General features: G+C 38.8%; 1 protein-coding gene across 6 annotated transcripts in view; it reads right to left on the minus strand.

Moving 5' to 3' along the window:
- DROSHA (drosha ribonuclease III) overlaps positions 1 to 17,662 on the minus strand; it is a 140,093-nt gene that overhangs the window by 48,008 nt on the left and 74,423 nt on the right. For all 6 annotated transcript variants that reach the window (XR_004056362.1, XM_030927417.1, XM_030927416.1 and 3 more), the window contains 3 exons: positions 6,098 to 6,205; positions 3,830 to 3,968; positions 3,107 to 3,167 (listed from right to left, as the gene is read on the minus strand). Coding sequence is in view for 5 of the 6 variants with exons in the window: in XM_030927417.1 (XP_030783277.1) it covers positions 3,107 to 3,167; positions 3,830 to 3,968; positions 6,098 to 6,205 (308 nt within the window). In the remaining variant the exon portion in view is untranslated. The remainder of the gene's footprint in view (positions 1 to 3,106; positions 3,168 to 3,829; positions 3,969 to 6,097; positions 6,206 to 17,662) is intronic.

The raw sequence follows: 17,662 nt of genomic DNA on the forward strand, positions 1-17,662 counted from the left end.
TCGTTATATGAGGCTAGTATTACCATTATAATGAAACTAGACAAAACATCACAGAAAAAGAAAACTACAAACCAGTATCTTGTGAATATAGACACACAAATCCTAAGCAAAATACTACCACACTGAATATGGCAGCACATGAGAAGAATGAGACACCACAATCAAGTGGGAGGCATTCCAGGAAAGCCAGGTTGGTTTAACACCCCAAATCAATTAGAATAAAAGAATAAAATGACATGATTATGTTAACAGCTCCCGAAAAAGCATGTGACAAAATTCAACACCATTTCATGATAAAAACACTTAGCAAACTAAGAATAGAAGAGACCTTCTTTCCTCTGATAAAAAGCATCTATAAAAACTAACATCATCCTCAATAGTGAAAGACTGAATGCTTCCTACTGAGATTAGGAAGACAAAGATCTGCTCTCAATGCTTCTATTCAGTATTGTACTGGAGGCTCTAGACAGGGCAACTAAGTTAAGAAAATGAAATTAAAAGGATTACACAGGAAGAAGTAAAACTATTGCTATTTGTAGATAATATTATTTCATGTATAAAAAAATCCTAAGGAATCCACTAAAAAACTATCAGACCTAATAAACAGGAGCAACAAGGTTGGAGGTCATAAGACCAATACACCAAAATTAACTGTATTTCCATACACTTTCAATGAACAACCTGAAAATGAAATTAAGAAAACAATTCCAGGCCGGGCGTGGTGGCTCACGCCTGTAATCCCAGCACTTTGGGAGGCTGAGGCGGGCGGATCACAAGGTCAGGAGATGGAGACCATCCTGGCTAACACAATGAAACCCCATCTCTACTAAAAATACAAAAAAATTAGCCGGGCATGGTGGCAGGCGCCTGTAGTCCCAGCTACTCGGGAGGCTGAGGCAGGAGAATGGCGTGAGTCTGGGAGATGTAGCTTGCAGTGAGCCAAGATCGTACCACTGCACTCCAGGCTGGGCGACGGAGCAAGACGCCATCTCAAAAAAAAAAAAAAAAAAAAGATTCCATTTATAACAGCACAAAAAAGAATAACATACTTCAGAATAAATTTTGCAAAAGATATGCAAAATGTATACTCTGAAAACTATAAAACATTTTGAAAAAATTTTAAAAGACAGATAAATGGAAAGGTATCCAAGTTCATGAATCAGAAAACTTTAAGATTAAGATGGTAAGCCTGGGCAACATAGCAAGAGCCCTGTCTCTATGTAAAAAGAAAAAGAAAAAGAAAAAAAAAGGTTAAGATGGTCATCATCAACCTAAATGCCCTTCAATGATAGACTGCATAAAGAAAATGTGGGGCCAGGCACGGTGACTCAGGTCTGATATCCCAGCACTTTGGGAGCTCAAGGCAGATGGATAACTTGAGGCCAAGAGTTGGAGACCAGCCTGGCCAACATGGCGAAACCTTGGCTCTACCAAAAATATAAAACTTAGGCACGCTGGTGCACACCTGTAATCCCAGCTACTCAGGTGACTGAGGTGTGAGAATCGCTTGAACCCAGGAGGCGGAGGTTGCAGTGAGCCAAGATCATGCCACTGCACTGCAGCCTGGGCAACAGAATGAGAAACTGTCTCAAAAAAAAAAAGAAAAAAAAAATGTGGTACTTCTATACCATGGAATACTATGCAGCCATAAAAACAAATGAGATCATGTCCTTTGCAGGGACATGGATAGAGCTGGAGGCCATTATCCCTAACAAACGAACACAGGAACAGAAAACCAAATGCCACAGATTACATGGACACACAGAGGAGGACAACACACACTGGGGCCTTTCGGAGGGTGGAGAACGAAAGGAGGCAGAGGATAAGGAAAAATAACTAATAGCTATTAGGCTTAATACCTGGGTGATAAAATAATCTGTACAACAAACCGCCATGACACAAGTTTACCTATGTAACAAACCACACTTTAAATAAACACTTTTTTAAAAGATGGTAATGATTTCCAAATTGATCTACAGAATCAACATAATGCCTATCAAAATCCCCACTGACTTCTTTGCAGAAATTGACAAGCTAATCCAAAAATTTGTGAGGAAATGCAATAAACTCAGGATAGTTAAAACTTCATCAAAAGTTTTGTACTTCAAAGGACATCATCGAGAGAGAAAAGACAATTCACAGAATGAAAAAAATGTTTGCAAATCTGATAAGGAATTTGTATCTGAGAATATATTTAAAAACTATTATAACTCAATAATTTAGAATAACCCAATTAAAAATGGGAAAAGGATCTGAACAGATATTTCTCCGAAGAAGATGAACAAACAGTCAATAAGCACCTGAAAAGATGCTCAATTTCATGAGTTCTGAGGGAAATGCAAATCAAAACCACAATGACATAATAATTCATATTCACTAGAATAGAAAGGCTAGAATAAAAAGGACAGACAATAACAAGTGTTGACCAAAATGTAAAGACATTGGATCCCTGCTATATTGCTGCTGGGAATATAAGATGGTGCAGCCACTTGGGAAAACAGTCTGGCAGTTCCTTAAAAGGTTAAACAGAGTTACCATATGACCCAGCAATTCTACTCCTAAGTGTATACCCAAGGGAAATGAAAATATATGTCCAAACAAAATCTGTACATAAATATTCATAGCAGCATTATTCACCAGCCAAAAAGTGGAAACAATCTAAATGCCCATTAACTGATGGACAGATACATAAAATATGGTATGCTCACATCATGGAATATTATTTAGCAATAAAAACAATGAAGTATTGACACATACCATACTATGGACAAATCCTGAAAACATGCTAAGTAAAAGAAGACGATTGCAAAGAACTGACTTACATGATACCTTTCATATAAAATGTTCAGAAGAGACAAATCCAAAGAGGTTGAAAATAAATTGGTGGTTGCCTAGGATTGGGCAGGCTAAGGAACATGGGGAGAGATTACTAATGGGTACAGGGTTTCTCTTTGGGGTAATGTCAGTGTTGCAAAATTAGATGATGGCCATGGATACAAAATTTTGTGAACACACCAAAAACCCCAAATTGTATGCTTTAAATGAGTAAATTGTATAGTATGTGAATTACATATCAATCAAGTTGTTTTTTAAAAATCAACTTTACCTTGAGGGAGTTGGGTCATCTTGGCCAAGGCGTGACATAATATTTATCAAGGTGTTAATTCCTATTTAAAATAAAAAACAAATACGCAAGTAAATACGGACAGAAGACTTATAGGACCATCATATTACAGTAGAAAAAAAGTACCTCATCTCAATGTGATTTTAAAAGATTTGGAATCTACCTGTCTAAAAGTGCAATAAATAATTATTTAAAACACTGGATAGGAAAAAGAAATTTTTCTAAAAAACTCATCAACCCTTATTATAGTTCTTGCTCAAAGTAAATATTATAAAAGTGTCCATGCAGTGGCTCATGTCTGTAACCTCAGCACTTTGGGAGGCAGAGGCGGGTAGATCACTTAAGGTCAGGAGTTCAAGACCAGCCTGGCCAATATGGCAAAACCCTGTCTCTAATAAAAATACAAAAAAACTAGCCAAGTATGGTGGCATATGCCTGTAATCCCAGCTATTCAGGAGGCTAAGGCAGGAGAATCGCTTGAATCCAGCAGGCAAAGGTTGTAGTGAGCTGAGATTGTGCCACTGCACTCCAGCCTAGGTGACAGCGTGAGACCCTGTCTCAAAAAAAAAAAAAAGAGTCAGTAATCACTAGAATATGAAATGGTGAAAGAGTCACCCAGGGAACCATTCCGAGGAGCGAAATAATTTACAACAGAAAACACAGGCCAAAATAGGATATTCACATCTTAAAATCATGCAGACATACCTTTCTTCCGCATGTGCATGTGATGAACTTTTCTGTCTCCATATTTGGGCTGCCGAATTCCACAGTTAGATAAAGAATTCCTGGCATGATCAGGATTCATTCCAAAATTTAAATGATGACTTGGATGAGTCATGGCCAGCTAAAATTTCAATGAAATAAGTTCAGTCTTTAAAACAGCATAAACTAGGTGCAATGGTTCACACCTGTAATCCTAAGGTGGAAGGACCACTTTAGCCCAAAAGATCAAGACCAGCCTGGGCAACACAGTGAGACGCCATCTCTACAAAAAATAAAAAATTAGCCTGGTGTGGTGGCACATGACTGGAGTCCCAGCTACTCAAGAGGCTGAGGTGGGAGGATCACTTGAGCCCAGGAGGTCGAGGCGGCAGTGAGCTATGATCACACCACTGCACTCTAGCCTGGGTGACAGAGGGAGAGCCTGTCTCAAAAAACAAAAACAAAACAAAAACTCAGCATGGGAGCACCATCTTTGTACCATCCTAAATTAAGCAGGAAAGGGAGCTGTCTGTCCATTTGAATTTTAAGCTCTGATCTTTCCATCTTATCTCCCCAAGTATCTGCAAACAGATGACCTACAGAATGACAGAAAATATTTGCATACTATATATCCAACAAAGGACTAATATCCAGAATCCACAAGGAACTAAAACAAATCAGCCAGAAATAATAATAATAATAATAATAATAATAATAATAATCCCATTAAAACGTGGGCAAATGACATGAACAAACATTTTTCAAAAGAAGATATAAAAATGGCCAACCAACATGAAAGAATGTTCAACATCACTAATCATGAGGGAAATGCAAATTAAAACCACAAGGAGATACCACCTACCACTTTACCCCAGTCAGAGTGGCCATTATTTAAAAACCAAAAAATAGCAGGTGTTGGTGTGATGCAGTGAAAAGGGAAGGCTTATAATACACTGAACTTTATATAAGCTATATGAATTAGTATAACCTCTACGAAAAACAGTATGGAGATTTCTCAAGAAACTAAAAGTGGATCTAACACTTGATTCAGTCCTCCCACTACTGTGTATCTACCCAAAGGAAAAGAAGTCATTCTATCAAAAAGACACCTGCACTTCTGTGTTTACTGCAGCACAATTACAGTTGCAAAGTTATGGAATTAACCTAAGTGCCTATCAACTGATGAGTGGATAAAGAAAACGTGGTATACATATACCATGGAATACTACTCCACAATCAAAATAATGAAATAATGTCTTTTGTAGCAACTCAGTTGGAACTACAGGCCCTTATCCTAAGTTAATTAACTCAGAAACAGAAAACCAAATACTGCATATTCTAACTCACAAGTGGGAGCTAAGCTATGGGTACTCAGGGTCATACAGAGTGGTTATAATGGACACTGGAGACTCAGATGAAGAGTGTTGGGAGGGGGATGAGGGATGAAAAACTACCTATTGGGTATTGGGTGTATGTACACTATTCAGGTGACAGGTACACTAAAAGCCCAGACTTCACCACTATACAATTCATCCATGTAACCAAAAACCACTTGTACCCCTAAATCTACTGAAAAAAAAATTTTTAGTGGCCAAAACAAATTTCCAGATCTCTGACGCAAGCCCTCTTCTGCAAACAAACGTAAAAACCCACATCTTTAGGTTGAGCACGGTGGCTCACACCTGTAATCCCAGCACTTTGGGAGGTCGAGGCGGGCCGGGCGGATCACCTGATGTCAGGAGTTCGAGACCAGCCTGGCCAACAGGGCAAAAGCCCGTCTCTACTAAAAATACAAAAATCAGCCAGGCATGGTGGTGGGCACCTGTAATCCCAGCCACTCAGGAGCCTGAGGCAAGAGAATCGCTTGAACCCGGGAGGCGGAGGTTGCAGTGAGCCGAGACTGCGCCATTGCACTCCACCCTGGGCAACAAGAGCGAGACTCTATACCAGAAAAGAAAAAAAAAAAAAAATCTACATCTTTCAGAGAAGTTAGAACACTCAGCACCTGGAAAAGGAGGAAAAGCTGGAAGAAGGTACTCAGATTTGACAAATTTCAGTTTTAGTCAATTTTTTTAGGGATGATCTCAAATAAATGTGAGAGAATGGGCTGGAAAGTAGCAGAGGCAAGCAGGGTAGAGCAATGGAGAGAACTATGTTTCTATCAATCCTTGTCACTTCCCAGGATAGAAAACCCAGTGTACCATTTGTGACCTGCAAGATGAATTACTCCTATCTTGTTATGACATGAGTTTACAGGAGAATAATTCTTACCTGTAACAGACAACGATCTTGGAAAGTATATCCTATCAACTTGTCCAAATGCATTAGGCATTGGTGGTAGCGGATATGATGGGTCAGAACAGGTAACATCATTGCATGCTAGGAAAAAAAAAAAGTATTCAATATGTTTAACTTTATAAAAACTTATAAAGTCACTTCATTTGTTTTACAGCAAGTCAGAACCATTTTCACATCCCAAATTCCATCTCACTAAGTCCCCAAACAGCTTATTGGCTGCATGGCATTCTGGAGAATCCTCTGTGAGAGACTGTAGCTGTTAAGAGTATATAGTCTCTAGAATCAGAATGCCTGGGTCTAAATCCTGCTCTGCCACTTATTCACTGTGTGACCTGGGGCAAGTTATCTTACCTCTCTGCTTCAGTTTCCTCATTTGCACAATGAGAATAATAAATATACCTACTTTCAAGGATAGCTAAAAGGATTAAAAGAGGAAATACAAAAATCTTCTTAGAACAAGGCCTGTTAGCCCTCATATCGTTAGGAATAGCCCTGGTTCTATCAGTATTCAGCAGGGTAGCTTTGAGTAAGTCACATGCATTTTTGTGCCTCCTTGTCTACCTTTAATTAAAGGGGAATGGATTAGGATTCATTCATTCTGAAACTTTTTTAGGCTCAAGATATTTTTGAGAATCCAAGGAAAATGACTCTTTCCCCCAGAAAAATGATCCTGTGCACAAACATGCAAAAGTTGTACACAATTTTAATGGGTTCAAAAACCCCTGAAGCCCATGATTATCCTTTGAGAGCTTCTCAACCAGATATGCCACCCTAGGTTTAACATTTAATGATCTAACATTCTGAAGACAATTTTTAGAAAGACCAGTACAGTTAAGGTACCCAAGGACACGGAATTTAAATTTTTCCTGCAATCCCTTTTCATTTGGCTATAATAAATTCCTTATTGGGAGATAATTTCATGGAAGGTATATCTTTTTCTTTTCCTTAATACTGTTTCCCAAGAACACAAAAGAATGTAGGGAGTCATTCTTATTCATCAGAACCTGGAGGATGGACCCAGCCCACAGAATGACTGACATATGCTTTATATTATTTCAGTCTTTGAAGTATTTTAAGCTGGCATTGTTTAAAAGTACCTGAAAATGGATTTGCTTCAAACGATAGAAATTAGTTACGTTATTAACTTATAAAGAAAGATTCATTCTACCAAATAGGATCTCTAATCAACAAAAAATCTTTCTTGCCAGTTCAATTCAGTAAGTATATAATTGAGCACCTCCACGTGTAAGGCCTTACAATATGTGTGGGAGACAGAAAAAGTGAAGACATTGTTTTTGCCATTAAAGCTAGATATATGCCATTAGAATTTTAATTATCAGCACTTTAACCACTTTGTTTTTATAAGTGCTGTATTGATAAACACAACAATATGGAAACAACATGCACAATCAAAAGTATAATAGCTTTCCAGCCATTTAAACTGCAGGAAGCTCAAGAGTTGATGCTAAAAACTCAAGGTGGATAGGACATGGGTTAGGACATGAAGACTACTCAGTGCAACTGCCTTTTCTAAAGCATGAACTCAACCTGGTGAACTGTTTACTTTCTAAGTATTTCCTATGAGACATGAATCGCTGCCTGTCAGAAAAATAAAACCCTCTTTAGAGTTTGCTGATTATTTAAAAATTACCTTTTTTTTTTTTTTTTTTTTTTGAGACAGGGTCTCACTCTGTCGCCCAGGCTAGAGTGCAGTGACACAATCACAACTCACTGCAGCCTCGACCTTCCAGGCTCAAGAGATCCTCCCACCTCAGCCACCAAGCCCCAGCAGCTGGGACTACAGGTGTGCAACACCACACTCTGCTGATTTCTGTGTTTTTTGTAGAAATGAGGTTTCGCCATGTTGCCCAGGTTGGTCTTAAACTGCTGGGCTCAAGGGATCGGCCTGCCTCAGCCTCCCAAAAGGCTAAGATTACACAGGCATGAACCAGTGCACCGGGCCCGAAAATTACTGTTAACTTTAAGCCCAAATCTGTATCTCTGTAAGTTTTACCCCTTTAACCCGAGTTCTACCCAGAAACAAAATGCATTTAATGGCAGGCTTTCCACATCTTGTTTTAGCTAACCTACACCTTACTACTTTACTTCCTTTAACCTTTTCTCATGTAAAACAGCTTTGAATCCCTTAACCACTTTCTCTAAATCTGCCCCAAACAAAGCCTGTTTCTCCTTCCAAATAAACCTTTTGTGAGTACCATGGAAGGGTATAGATGACCCGTGTCCATCTTGAATCCCAGACATCAAGTCTCAATGTTACCTACAAGACTTTAAATTTCTAGCTCAGTTTTTAAAAGTATCAGTCTTTGCAATATTAAAATACAATCATCTTTATGTCTGGCATCTTTATGTCTGCCAACCGCTTTAATTAAAAAAAAAAAAAGAAAGAAACTCAAATTCTCCCATAAAAATAGAGCAACTAGACTAGCAAAATGAAAGACCAATGAACATTATCTACATAAAAACTAAATGACAAGGTACCCCCTTGAGTCCCTAACTAAGAGTAGATGAGGAGAAAGAGCTACGTCTCAGCATCTGTGTGAGAGAGAGAGACACAGGTCCTGATAATGGAAGAAACTCAAAATTAACAACACATGTTCACCGGAAATAACCCAAACTGGAGAGGGCTCTGCCGAATCTAATTCATTGAGTGAACACAGGAGGACAGTCTAACTGTGCTGAAGACACCTGGGACCTACAAACACTCAAAACAAAAAAACAAAAGGTGAAGCTCCCTACAAGGTAAAAGCCCCACAACGAGGAGAAAGTGCTGCGAGTGCAAGCCACATTTCGCTAGAGAAGGATAATGAAAGGCAAAAGAGAGACGGTCCAGACAAAAGCAGAGAAGAGAAGCGGAGGGGCAGGTCTTAGTGTGAAGCCATATTACTTCTTTTATCACTGCAAAAACAACAGGAGGAGGAGCTCCAGATCCATGAAAAACTATCCCAGCTTATACCCCCTTTCTAAAAGTACAGGAAAATATTTCATTTAGTTTACTTAATTTTTAAGTTTCTTAAAGAGCAACAGAAAAGAATCATGATCAAATCCCATTCAAAGATGTTTCTAAGAAGAGGAGTAGAATAACATCCTTGCTGATAATAAAAGCATTCCAGAGGCTGGATGCGGTGGCTCACGCCTGTAATCCCAGCACTTTGGGAGGCCGAGGCGGGTGGATCACGAAGTCTGGAGATCGAGATCATCCTGGCTAACACAGTGAGACCCCGTCTCTATTAAAAATACAAAAAATTAGCTTGGTGGCGGGTGCCTGTAGTCCCAGCGACTCAGGAGGTTGAGACAGGAGAATGGCATAAACCAGGGAGGCGGAGCTTGCAGTGAGCCGAGATCGCAAGACTCTGTCTTAAAAAAAAAAAATTCCAGAGAAACATACCAATAACCTTCTAAGCAAATAAATTAATAAAACCAAAGGAGGATTAACACAAATTACAAATAAATATTACATAAATTCGGAAATGAGATTAGAGGAAAGGAAGATTTGAAAAGAAGTCAAAAAATTCAGGAAAAAGAAACATAAAAGGAGATAACCACTTCAAGACTAAACAAGAAGGAACATAAAATCAGATTAACCCAATGAATAGTGCTTTTGAAAAATAGAAACGAAGAATTCAAGAGAAAATGATGGATCCAGAAGAGAAGCAAAAAAGATATGACACATATATCTTATAAAAAGATATAAGATGCAAGAAGTAATTACTACTTCTTGAATGAAGAATTCAAGGGAACATGATAGATCCAGAAGAGAAGCAAAGAAAATATAAGATGCATATAAGTGGAGTACTTTAAAAATCAAAATAATAGAAAATAATGAAATGTGTAATACAAGAAAAAGAAAACTTTTCCTGAGATAAAAGACAACTTGAAAGTATATACTGAAAGTATATACAGCATATCTGAAAAAATTAACTGAAAAGAGCTGAGACATATTCTAGTAAACTATTGGTTTCTAAAGAAAAAGAAAAAAATCCTTTGGGCACTCAGACAAAAGGACCAAGTCATTTAAACTCATATTGTTATCACACTTTTTTTTTTTTTTTTTTTTTTTTTGAGATGGGTTCTCACTCTGTTACCCAGTTTGAAGTACAGTGGCATGATCTCGGCTCACTGCAACCTCCATCTCCCAGGCTCAAGTGATCCTCCCACCTCAGCCTCCCAAGTAGCTGAGACCACAGGTGTGCACCACCACACCCAGCTAATTTTTTGTACAGCCGGGGTTTCACCATGTTGCCCAGGCTGGTCTCAAACTCCTGAGCTCAGGTGATGCACTTGCCTTGGCCTCCCAAAGTGCTGGGATTACAGTCGTGAGTACCTATACCTGACCATATTGTTACCACACTTTTTTTTTTTTTTTTTTTTGAGACAGAGTCTTGCTCTGTCGCCCAGGCTGGAGTGCAGTGGCCGGATCTCAGCTCACTGCAAGCTCCGCCTCCCGGGTTCACGCCATTCTCCTGCCTCAGCCTCCCGAGTAGCTGGGACCACAGGCGCCCGCCACCTCGCCCGGCTAATTTTTTGTATTTTTAGTAGAGACGGGGTTTCACCGTGTTAGCCAGGATGGTCTCGATCTCCTGACCTTGTGATCCGCCCGTCTCGGCCTCCCAAAGTGCTGGGATTACAGGCTTGAGCCACCGCGCCCAGCCTGTTACCACACTTTTGACAGCTATGTTTTATGCCAGAAAACAATGAGAATGTATTTAAAATATTAAAGAAAGAAAATGTGATCCACAGATTTTATATCCAGCCAAACTGACCGTTAAAATAAAGACCACAGGCAAACTGTGAGAAACATGCAGAAACTCAAGGACCACTGTTTCTATAAGGCCTTCTTGAGGAATGGTTTAGAAAATGAGCTTCAGACAAACGAGAAAGGGGAGGTGGGAGATTGATAATGACATATGATCTGATGATTACTTGCAAATATATTTTTATTGGTAGATAATCACAAATGAGTCAACGTAAGAAATAATTAAATATTCTAACATTGATTAGTACAACCATCAGAAAACAAGGGAGAATGAGAAATATATAAAGAGTAGGATGAGGTTGCTGCCTGCCTTATTAACTTGCAACAAAAGGATATCACTTCAAATTAGATGCCAGGTGAGAGAGAGGATTATGGGAAGAAGCAGAGAGAAGCTACTTTTACTAAAAGACAACAAGATACACACACACACAGAAAGAAAGAGAGGTAACAGAGAAATGTAATTATACCATAAAGCTGTCAGTATAAAGGTAACTATTAGAATAAAAATACAAGCCTTCCTGAATACGAAGGATATAAAAAGGAAAAAAACAAAGCCAATATAATGGATTTCATAGTACCCACTAACATAAAACAGTTTTACAGAAAGAAAGCCAAACATATCAATAAGCTCTATACATTGCTATGGAGTGACCTCCCAGACACATGGTTTGTTGTTGTTGCTGTTGTTACTGTTGTTTTGTTTTGTTTTTTAGAGATGGGGTTTCACTCTGTCACCCATGCTGGAGTACGGTGGTACAATCATAGCTCACTGCAGCCCCAAACTCCGGGGCTCAAGTGATCCTTCCACATCAGCCTCCTGAGCGGCTAGGACAACAGGTGTGCACCACCACACCTGGCTAAGTTTGCAATCCTCCTGCCTTGACCTTCCAAAGCACTGGAATTTATGGTCTGAGCCATCACACCTGGTCCAGACACATTGTTAAGTGAACAAAATCTCAGTAAAGTGTGTTTAAGATACCACCATTCATACAAGAAAGAGGAAAACAAACAAAAATACATATATATTTGCTTATATAAAAATAAAAAATTAAGCCTTTTTTTTTTTTTTTTGATGGAGTCTCACTCTGTTTCCCAGGCTGGAGTGCAGTGGCGTGATCTCACCCCATTGCAACCTCTGTCTCCTGGGTTCAAGCTATTCTCCTGCCTCAGCCTCCCAGGTAGCTGGGACCATAGGCACACACCACCACTCCTGGCTAATTTTTGTATTTTCAGTAGAGATAGGGTTTCACCATGTTGGCCAAGCTGGTCTCAAACTCCTGACCTCAGGTGATCTGCCTGCCTCCGCCTCCCAAAATGCTGGGATTACAGGAGTGAGCCACCGCGTGTGCAGCCAGATCTTTTTTTTTTTTTTTTTTTTTTTTTTTGAGACAGAGTCTTGGTCTGTCACCCAGGCTGGAGTGCAGTGGCACAATCTCGGCTCACTGCAACCTCCGCCTCCCAGGTTCACACCATTCTCCTGCCTCAGCCTCCCGAGTAGCTGGGACTACAGACTCCCGCCACCACGCCCGGCTAATTTTTTTTTTTTTTTTTTTTTTGTATTTTTAGTAGAGACGGGGTTTCACCGTGTTAGCCAGGATAGTCTCGATCTCCTGACCTCGTGATCCACCCGCCTCGGCCTCCCAAAGTGTTGGGATTACAGGCGTGAGCCACCGTGCCCGGCCACAAGCCATTTTAAAAAGACAGTTACCTATCGGGGGTGGGTGGCAAGAAAACGATACAAGGAACAGAGATAGAAGTTAGACTTAAAAAAAAAAAATACACTTGACTCTGTAAATCTGACTGCAGAGTCATGTAAACATTTTACATAATTATAAAACAATCTTTAATTTTTAAAAGGCATCTAGGCCAGGCACCGTGGCTCATGACTGTAATTCCAGCACTTTGGGAGGCTGAGGCAAGAGGATCACTTGAACCTAGGAGTTTGAGACCAGCCTGGGCAACAAAGCAAGACCCCATCTCTACAAAAAATAGAAAAATTAGCCAGGCATGTTGGCACATACCTTTAGTCCCAGCTACTTGGGAGGCTGAGGTGGGAGGATGTGTTGAGCCTAGAAGTTCAAGGCTGCAGTGAGCCATGATCGCAGTGCCACTACATTCCAGCCTAGGTGACACAGCAAGACCCTGACTCAATCAAGTGGTCAGTCAGTCAATGGAACCCTTAAAATCAAAAGTAAAATGAAACAAATTAATTCTGTGTATCCAGCTTGTGGCATAACCACGAGATACAGAAAATTGAGTGTAAATCTCCAGTGAGAAACAGCTATAGATAATCAAAGACAAAAAAGAACAGTCAGTCCCCAACTTACAATGGTAAGACTCAAAAATTTTTGACTTTACAATGACATGTAAGCAATATTAATTCAGTATGCTCCTCGACTTATGATAGGCTGTCCCAATAAACCAATCATAAACTGAAAATTCAACTTATGATATTTTCAACTTACTCCAGGTTTACTGGGATGTAACCCCATTGTAAGTCAAAGACCATCTGTCCTCTCAAACAAACAAGCAACTATTTTCCATCACCATATTGGTGGTGGTGCTGTTAAATTGTTAATCTGGGACTACTAGTTGTGCATTATGGAATAAATCAAATGAGTAATTTTTGGTGCTGTCCCACAGGATCTGTATCTCAGGGTAATCAAATAGTTGATGAGGAAAAGATCCTTTTTTAAAAGTATTTTAGATCTTTTCCAAAAGTATTTTAAGTAATAAATGAAGAAAGACAGAATTAGAATATCATTTTGGCAGACCTTAATTAATTACTGGGTCTAAGTAACGATCCATCGATGACTGATAATGTCACATACAAATAAAGAGAGTCCTCACCACCAGCTGTGAAAATATCTTGCAAAAAAACTGAACTTAAATCTGGTCAGTGCTGTTCAAAAGAACACTCTATGATGATGGAAATATCCTATTATCTGTGCTGTTGTAATGGGCAATAGCCACATGTGTCTACTGAGCACTCAAAGTGTGGTGAGGGTAACTGAGAGGCAGAATTTTTAATTTCATATAATTTATTTAAATTTAAATAGCCACATGCAACCAATGGTACTGGGCAGTGAAGTTTTAGATCCAACTACCAATTTATAGGAAACACAAGGGGCAGAAGTACCTGGTAAATGACACCAGAAAGTTGCAATCAGCAAAACTCAGACTACACTGTAGGAACTCTACAGGACACATAATCCAATTTCTTCAGCAACAAATGTTTGCAAGGGAAAAAAAGGAGAAATGGAATGAGAACCTACAGATTAAAGAGACTTAAACAACATCAACTAATCACAATGTATAGATCTCACGTGGACCCAAATTTAAACGGACTAAAATAAATTTAATAGACGAGAAAAATGTAAACATTGACTAGGTATTTGATATTACAGAAATGCTTTTGATAACAGTCAAAGCTAAGTGATAGTTTACAGAGTTCATTATACTTTTCTCTTTCATCTTGTGTGTTTTAAATTACTCCTAATAAAATATAATACTAGCCAGATGAGGTGACATGCACCTGTAGTTCCAGCTATAGGAGGCTGAAGCAGGAGGACTGCTTGAGCCCAGGAGTCCAAGGCAACAAGGCCAGAGTGCACTATTATTGCACTTGTGAATAGCCACTGCATTCCAGCTGGGGTAACACAGCAAGACTCCCATCTCTTAAAAAAAAAAAATTCTCTATCAGGTCAGTTAGCCTTTAAACAAATCTTTCCTTTCTTCACAAGCAGCACTACGCTCCAATTAAAAAATCAAGTATCTCATACAGACTAAAAATCAAAATTCCTTTGTTAACAATAACTATGAAGTCATTGCCCTCAGACATTCCTCCTTCCCTCTGCTACAAGATCTAATTTAGAAAATACATCCTTCAACTTGCTGTCCAAAGTCTGTGAATCCCTAGAGATGTTACTTTTCACTGTTGAGTCATTCCTTGACAAATCATTGAGCAAGAGAATCAGATAGTTTGATAATGCATGGCAGCCTTCCATCCCATTCCAGATGGCCACTCTAGGAAAACAGCACATTCATTAATTAGTCCAAATACAGCTCTCTGTCCACTCAATACAAATACCAACCACCACGACTCAGCTTTCCTCAAAGGCCAACAGTTCTCCAGGCACCTGTGCTTCCTTTCTTTTCCTTAAGAAGTTACAGTGTCCCCGCATTTGGCATGAGTCTCCTACTGATGATGCGACTGTGATGGTGTAAATTCTTTGTTCCTTTTTTCATGTCTTCTGAGTTAGTTTACTGATTTCCATGGACCACCTTCTCAGTATAGCACATGGTCCAGGCGCCTCTCTCTACAGAAGATACCAATTTAACCTCAGTGTGTGAAACCCTTTTCTTAAAAAATACAGGTCCTATTGCAGCATGTTGCTTTTCTTCCTCTTCTGAGCCATTATGCTGAATTTTTTAGACTCAGATTCAGGTTTTGATTCCTTTTTCTTCCACATTACCCAGAATTCACTCTAACAAGCAGCAACACAGAAAAAATTATTCAACGATTTATCTACAAACATAGTGACAGGTCCATATTCGGTTCACATATAATTACAAGTTATAGCACCCACTCCTAGGTTTTCAATCCTCTTAACATTGGCTGGGGCACCAGATAGAATTTTCTAATCTCCTAACAACCCTTGGTAACTTCTCTGGTTGGGGAAATGTACTTCCAGAGGGAGATGCTGGTACTGAGGTCACTCCATCTCAGATTTATCACAATGGTTTCCATCTCCTGCAGCCACCAGATAGCATCTCAAGGCTTTTACTAGCAACCTACTAGCAATTATTACTAAAAAACAGTAGGTTCTATATCAATGAACTACCGAATACAGAGAAAAACTACCAAGGATTTTAGATAAACCCTTTCTTCTAAAAATTAAGTATGAGCCTATCTGTTCAAAGACTGAATAATCATAAAATTATTCAAAGTATTCAATGTATAAATTCACTTAACTGCTATTTCCCAGTCAATTCGATTTTTATTCTATATTACCAAAAATACTAAATGCTTTTATTTTGGAGGTGTTAAACTGCATTATGATATGCCACCAGCTTATGTGAGGAAAACACACCAAAAGAAAACATTTGGCCAGGCGCGGTGGCTCACGCCTGTAATCCCAGCATTTTGGGAGGCCGAGGCGGGCGGATCACGAGGTCAGGAGATCGAGACCATCCTGGCAAACACAGCGAAACCCCATCTCTATTAAAAATACAAAAAAATTAGCCGAGCGTGGTGGTGGACGCCTGTAGTCCCAGCTTCTAGGGAGGCTGAGGCAGGAGAATGGTGTGAACCCAGGAGGCAGCGGAGCTTGCAGTGAGCGGAGATCGCGCCACTGCACTCCAGCCTGGGTGACAGAGCGAGACTCTGTCTTAAAAAAAAAAAAAAACAAAAGAAAACATTTATTCTAATACAAGAAATTAAATATCATTGTAAGCCACAGCCAATTCCACTTGTAAAAAAACAACAAAAACACTCTTGGTCCCTTTCTCAAAAAAATCACAGGTTTTATTAAACATCATCAAAATTTTTACATTAAGAACAAAGGCCAAATAAACAATAAAAAATGTTAACATATATGACTTGTGACTAGACAAACCTGCACTGGACTAAACATTTATTAAGGATGCAAAAAGACCCTATCCTAAAAATATGACTAAAATAGCTTCTAAAATATTTTCAGATGTTTGGTCATTAATGCTACATGATAAAACATTTTGTCTGATTTCATTACAAGAAAACTAGGGGGAATGGCTTTGCTGCCTTCATTGTTCACTGAAGGAATTTCAAGGTTAAAAAATTTCAAACAAAATGTATGGCAAACATCAATAATTTAAGGGCAACTGTTCAGAACCTTTGTGTGATGCAAGTAAAATACCTGAGAATTTTAAAACATAAAAATTCCAGGAAGAGCTAACGTTATCATCTGTGGCAAAAACTCTTAGTTAAAATGTACCCAGAGGTTCTCTACTTGTCAAAGGTTTTCTGTAAGATGTATCAGTAGAAAGGAAGACTTTCTGACTGTTAATATGCAATAGGACCGACTAAGAGAAAGCTCAGTGAGAAGAGTCAAGGGAGTCTCAAATGACTACTGAAGGCTTCACCATAGAGCCCATGGCTTGCAGAGTCAGTGCTTTATTAATTCCCGTATTCATAAAAAGAGTTACCACTTCAAAACAATTATGGAACAAGGAAAGGTGTAAATATAATGAAAATATATTGAAATATAATGAAATATAATGAAATATATTGAAATATATTGAATATATATTTCAATATAAATATAATGAAAATATTCGTTGCAAAAATACTTATTTGGAGCCAAAAGTCAACTATACTAGTTTACTTTTGCTATCTTTCCCTAAACCTTACTGTAGGGTTTTTGTTGTTTTTTTTTTTTTTTTTTGGTACTTAAAGTTTGAACTAGGTTGCTCCCATGTCATGAATGAGTTGATGAACACCTCCAAATTTCCATATGTTGATGTTTTAAGCTCAATGCAGGTAACAATTTACTTTCACAACCCCAAGAATATTCACTGATGGTGAAATAATATTTAATATGTCAAAATAAACAGATACTTCATCTGTTCATCTCACCTTGACAGCTACAGAATGCCTCCAGGATAATTTGATTTTGGTGTGTAAGGAACTATTTCACCAAAGCACAAGGTTTTTTGGTTTTAATAGTTCACTCTCAGCCCCCATGTTGCCACTGTGTAAGATTTCTTTCTCTTCCACTTCTATG

Source organism: Rhinopithecus roxellana, chromosome 3 (genome assembly GCF_007565055.1).
Source record: "Rhinopithecus roxellana isolate Shanxi Qingling chromosome 3, ASM756505v1, whole genome shotgun sequence".
Classification (NCBI taxonomy): domain Eukaryota; kingdom Metazoa; phylum Chordata; class Mammalia; order Primates; family Cercopithecidae; genus Rhinopithecus; species Rhinopithecus roxellana.